A 6,386-nucleotide genomic window follows, 5' to 3' on the forward strand; every position below is an offset into this window, starting at 1 on the left:
TGTTTTTTTAAAGAAAGGGCATTCTGAATAATTGACATCTCGAGTGAGAACAACTTAATTTTGCAATCTTGTCTGTATATCTGTGTGTCTGTATATATAATGTCTGTATATATGTCTGTATATATAATGTGTTTCTGTGTGTCTGTTTGTGAACACGATACTTTAAGTACATTACAGCCAGGATGGCGAAATTGTATATGTAAGTATTATTTAAGTATTATATCAAATTTGTAGTTCTAAATTAACTTCTCAGCAATTTCCAGTAACTGGAAGTGGAACTTATTCTACAATTGGGTTTTCAAAAGCCGAAAACATAAGTACTGTTTCAGTTAGATAGAAGAAATTTCATATATATGCAGAAGGTCAAATTTTCTGTTTCCTAACACATTTTGAGTAATTTTCGTTGACCGAAACTAGTAAATTACCCAATTTTTGATTTCTCAAAAAAAAATACCTATATGATTCTAATTTCAACTTAAATTACTCTGTATTATTTTATAAAGAACTCATGTGCCTCATACACATGATTATTTGCTGTTCATTTGGTGTGCAACTTTTTTTCCCTCGGAGATTTTATTCTATTTTAAGAATTTATTAATGTGAAAATTGATTTTTTTTTTAAATCTCTATATCCCGACTTCACTTGAGCTGCCATTAACATCTATATATATAATTCTCTTCTGGGATCAGTTAGAAAACAAGCTGCAAGCGCGCCTTTGCAGTCCCCTCTCTTCCTCTCTATCACTATCACTACCACTACCACCCCCACCCCACCCCCACATGATCTGGTGAGCGGTGTTCACTCTGTTTACATTTTACCATCATAGAGACGGGTTTGGTGACGGCTATTAGGGGCAGATAATTGAGTTTGAAACGATTTTAAACTTAGAGGAGGTAACTAAGAGGAGGCTGCTTTCACGTGGGGGGGGGGGTAGTGTTTTTAAGCAAATATTTTCAATGGCAGCATTGGTACTGTTGAATTCACAAATTATAAATTACTGAAAAGTAGAAAAAAAAACAACTAAATAGCGGCGTATGATACGCAGCGGGTCGGCTCGTTATAATATATTTGAGATAGTTTAGGGGAGATCACTCCCTCTTTATTTTATAAGCAGACAGAACATTAAAAGAATTACAGAAAAACATAATGTTGTTTGTTGCCGTTTCAAGTATTGAGAATAACCAGAACATGTTAAAAAGTAATAATTAGCAGTGTTTGAGGAAATTTCCATCAGTATTACAAAGGACACGACTGAGCGACGAGAAGCCTGCAATCAATATTGCTGACATGGATTTAAAAATGTATTTTTGTCAAACTTGCACTTATAGTAGCCGAATAAAAAAACATTTTTTTTTAAAAGTAAACCGTAACAAAATTCAGGAATGTAATATTTGAAGAATCAATAACATAAATATTGCAAGTGCATTGAAGGTGGGGGAAAAGTTTACTTTAAGAAAATATATTAGTAAGGATTCTATACATAAATCTAGAACTATGTAGGTTTCTTCTTCTTCTTCTTCTTCGTTCTTAATTTTGAATATGGTGGAGGATTCAGACAACAAGTCCAACTTCGTGGACAAACCGGACTGTGGTCTCCAGTTTGTCAGGTGCCCCATATAATTTTTCCCTGAGTGGGGTGGGCTGGGGCCAGTGTCTGACTCTTGCCTGGCTATACAGAGTACATTCTTGGAGTACGTGCTCCGTGTTTTCCGGGGCCTTGCCACAAGGGCACATTTCGCTACACTCAACCTTCAGTTTTCTGTGCATGTGTTGATTTAGTCTGTTGTGGCCTGTTCTAAGTCGAAAGATTATGTATTGTTGTTTTCGTGTTAAATTATAATAGCCGTCGTCTTTAATGTAGTGAGGGTGTGTGACAGACCACATTTGCGTTTGTTTGTTTTTTATTATTCTTTTTATTTCTTTTGGGTGTAGCGAAATTTCCGGTTGTGGTTTCTTTCCCCCAATTTTTGCCAGCTGGTCTGCGATCTCGTTACCCTGGATCTGGCAATGGCCCGGGATCCACTGCAGCACAATTCTGCTGCAGGTATTTTTTAGCCTCTCTAGTGCTGTCATAAGTGTTTGAATATAGGACTCTGGATTTTGTAGGGATTGCAGGACTGATTTGGCATCTGTAAGAAATACAATCTGACTATTCGGTGATTCAGGGTGTTCTGACAGGAGGTTTGCTGCGTGTTCTAAAGCTTCTTTTTCTGCCCTACAATTGTCGGATAGGCTGCCTGTGGCTATTGCCTTTTCCAGGCTTTCTCCGCTTGGCCATTCAATAAGGATGCCAGCCCCGCCATTTTTTGTGGCATCTTCAGCTGAGCCATCTGTGAAAACTCTAATCCAGGTATTGCTGGGGTACTGATCCTTAATGTGTTTATTTGTTATTTTCTTAAGTTCTTCTAGATCATAGTCAGATTTTTTTCCTATGGTGTCTATTGAGTCAATAATGGTTAAGTGACAGTGGGAGATCCAAGGCGGGGAGAGGTTTTGAGTTTTTATTGCTTCAGGAATGATATTTTCGATTTCATATTTCTTTTTCAGATTCTTTGCTTCTTTGATGAAACTTGTTCTTTGTAGTCTGGTTGATGGACTGGGTTTCTGGAGTTTTTGTTTTAGGTTATGGTTTTCCAGTGCCTCTAGCTTTGTGTATATTTCTTCTATTGAGCTAAGAGCGGCTATTTCCTCCATAGCTTTTATGGGTGTTGTTTTCATGGCTCCTGTCATTATTCTCAAACCAATGTTCTGAACTTTGTCAATTTTGCTAATATTTGTTTTTGCTGCTGAGCCCCAAGCCGAAGCACCATATTCTAACGTAGGTCTCACATAGCTGGTGTAGGTTTTTTTCAGGATGAGGTGATTTGCTCCCCAGTCTGTTCCTGACAGTTTCCTCATTAGTTTAAGTCTTTTGATCCCATTACTTTGTGTGCTTTCTATTTGTTTTCTCCAGGTAAGTCGAGTGTCAAAAGTGCCTCCTAGGTATTTGGGGTGGTCATTTTTTTCTAACTCTTGGTTTTCTAGGGTAAGTTTCATTTTTTTATGTTTAATTGATAAGGTGAAGATTGAATAAGTTGTTTTCTTGGTATTGATGGATAAGCCCCAGTTTTTGGTTCATTTGCCGAGCTTGTCAAGTGTTTCTTGAAGACGAAATTTTGAGGTACCAATATATTCCTCTGTGCTGATTAGTGAAAGGTCGTCTGCAAACATGCTTCGTTTTACTCTCCTTGGGATGTTTTCATTTAAGTCATTTATATAAATGAGGAAGAGAGTAGGAGACAAGACTCCTCCTTGAGGGACTCCATTTTTTATAGTTACAGTGTGACTTCTTTTTCCTTGCATGGAGACTGATGCTTTTCGGTTGCTTAGGTAACCTTTTATCCAGTTTAGCATGTTATGAGATACTTGATGGTTTATTAGCTTTAGAATTAGGCCTTGCTCCCAAACCTTGTCAAAGGCTTTTTCAAAGTCGACCCACACTATTGAGGTTGGTTTTTTTTCTTGAAAGCCATCTTCCATTTCCTGAGAAATGAAGGTGATTTGGTCTTCAGTAGATCTGCACTTCTTGAAGCCTGCCTGTTCGTCTGCTAGTAGATTGTTCGATTCTAGAAACCAGGTCAGTCTGTTGTTTACTACTCTTTCCATCAGTTTACAAACGCAGCTTGTTAAACTTATTGGGCGATAGCTATCGACTTTGTTCCTGGGTTTTCTTATTTTTAGAACAGGTATCACGATTGTAGGTTTCTAAATCCCTTATGTTATCATTGCAAAACATTGGGTTGCATATATATCGCGCCATTATTACTCAACAATTTTACTTCACCAAGTGTTTTATATCGAATAGTTAAGGAAATTGGAAGTTTGAATCCTTGTGTTAACACATACATAAAACACATACAAATATGCAATTAGAAATAGGATAATTAGAATATGACATGAAATGAATATGGATTATCAACCACACTTAGCATTTCGGATATTGGACATACTTATCTCAGCCCAAGATGCTTACCAGTTAGTTATTTTAAAAACCATTCATGCAATTTTCAAAGTTTATTACAGTTATATTTTTAGACGGTAATTAAAAACTATAAAACTACGTTGAATAGAGCTGCAGTAGTTCTTTATTAAGCAAAAGTTCTTATTTGAAACATCATGAGTGAAAATAGTGTAAGCGTAGGACAGAATCCGAAGTTGTTACTTGAAGCAAAGTAAAGTAATATAACGTAATGGTGAAAGTTTTAAAACTTATTAAACAGAACCGGAAGAAAATAATTATTTTTCTCATCATCAGCACTTAATACCTCTTCTGTATTATGGCCATCAGAATTGTGTTCTAAATTTGCAAAAACTCTGTGTCTAAATTCTCCCTCTTGAAAATGTCCCTGGGATGAAGAAATTTTAACAGCGTATGCAGAAGTTATTGGAACGAGGTAAGTGTCTTCAATATATTCTCCTCTCTCTGTTTTATTGACTTTTGGTTTTGTGGCGTTAATTTCAACGCAACCCATCCCGTCAACACTAGCTGTTGTAGTATTTCTAACTCCAACGCTTTCATTGCGATGTAAATTTATTCTGTTTCCCCCGTAGCCCGTCAATTCATTTTCTTTATCACGATTATCATCTCTCCCCTCATTGCCGTTTTCCGTTATATTTTCATCAATATCGAACATGGATAGATCATGTAAAATAGACTCAAAATTAACGACCTGTTGAGTCGATGGTCTTGGGGGTAGGGCGGGTACGGTACGGGTACGGGTAACTTCGACAGTTCCGGAAGGTTCGAGGGTGTTGACGGGGTCGACGTCATTAGCCGAGACGGCATCTGTGTTGGTGGGGGTCATCACCTGGTTTATGACGTCATCTATTGAGATGTATCCGTCGTGATCTACGTCTTATAGTTGAGGGGAAAAGAAAAAAAATTAAAGCTTTAACAAAATAAACTTTTACAAGCAAATTTCTAATAGGGGAGTATTAAGAATCACCTGTTAACCTCCCCCGCCCCTATGAGTGTATTTCGCGTGTTTCATTGACTTGGTCTAAGTCGGATATAGACCAACCTCTAATAATTAATAACGAGATTTGAATTAATTTTTTTATTCTTATAAAAAACTTCTGTTAACAGAATGTAAGACAATGAAGAATGACAAAAATGGTCCCATCTTTCATTGTGAATGTTGTCGTTCGATGTGTAAGCTGAAGCTCCACTCACAAATCACTTCCGATCACGTGCCAGTAATTATTGAACCTCAGCATGTTTTTTAATAAAAGTGTTGAAAAGTGTACAAACATTACACTGTTAACATAACACATTCAAAGAAACTTAGCGATTGGCGTAGAATGTAAACGGATAAATGAGCCATCGTTCCAAAGATAAAATAGAGGGTATTATTTGTGAGACGGTCATGAGTCTCGAGTTCGGATCCCATTGAGTGCACCCAGCCCTAATGGGTACCTGCCTCAAGTTAGAATTAGTGCAGACTACAACATCATTTCATCACAAGGTCAATAAACATATGAACACCTCTTTATATAATCAATCAATCGTTATATCTTAAAGAAAATCTGATGAATTTTATATATATAAATATATATATATATATATATATATATATATATATATATATATATATATATATATATATATATATATATATACCTTGGAAAAAAAGGGGGTGGTAATCATACCCGAATGAAATCTAAATCCAACTATTTAAATGTATACACGTCAATACTAATGACAGGAATTTAATTAACCGATATATTGTATGCCTACAGTAAAGTGAGAGATTAGAATCTGTTTTTTTGCAATTAATAAATATATACAGATGTATCTGTACATACGATCATGTCCTCTACGGTTGTTGTTTTGCAATCCTAGGCGCCCACTGAAATGTTACAATGATAAAACCTAATTAACACAAAGAAAATTCATTGTGTTTGACAGTATTAATTTCGTAACTAGAAATACAGATATCTATGTATAACATAACAATCAGAACAAAATAAGCCATTGTGTCGAATGAAATGCGGCATTGTATATACAATATATCTCATGATTGTGATTTATTATTAGAATAGATTGTGGTTTTATTTTTGTTTTGTTTTTGTTTACGGAGAATAGGAATGGTCCGTATTTCGTGACTTTTATTAAGTTTTTAATTATTATAATTGATTGCACTAGTTACTAGTAGGTTAAAAAATGTCAGAGAATTTCACAGAATAAATTACGGATCAAGTCAACTAAAACGTGTTTTTGCGCAATAATAGTTTCAAAGTTCATATTTATGAATTGACATAATGCTCTTTGTTGTTTTTTTTTTTAAATATGACTAAATTAACCTAACACCACCTAAAATATAACCCTATATAATCTATATTAAAC

General features: G+C 35.5%; 1 protein-coding gene across 1 annotated transcript; it reads right to left on the reverse strand.

Annotated features, from left to right (window-relative positions):
- Positions 1-4,167: 4,167 nt before the first annotated feature.
- LOC131927395 (uncharacterized) lies at positions 4,168-5,884 on the reverse strand. The gene is made up of 2 exons (XM_059283104.1): positions 5,846-5,884; positions 4,168-4,895 (listed from the first exon to the last, which is right to left on the reverse strand). The coding sequence occupies exon 2, from the start codon at positions 4,843-4,845 to the stop codon at positions 4,243-4,245; it is 603 nt and encodes a 200-aa protein (XP_059139087.1). The 5' UTR covers positions 4,846-4,895; positions 5,846-5,884; the 3' UTR covers positions 4,168-4,242.
- Between the last annotated feature and the right edge of the window lie 502 nt (positions 5,885-6,386).

The sequence above is a fragment of the Physella acuta genome, unplaced genomic scaffold (assembly GCF_028476545.2).
Source record: "Physella acuta isolate Inbredline_101_S28 unplaced genomic scaffold, ASM2847654v3 ptg001396l, whole genome shotgun sequence".
Taxonomy (NCBI): Eukaryota; Metazoa; Mollusca; class Gastropoda; family Physidae; genus Physella; species Physella acuta.

Coding starts and splice junctions, on each gene's coding strand:
- LOC131927395 (XM_059283104.1), bottom strand. CDS start 4,845: ATGACCCCCACCAACACAGATGCCGTCTCGGCTAATGACGTCGACCCC.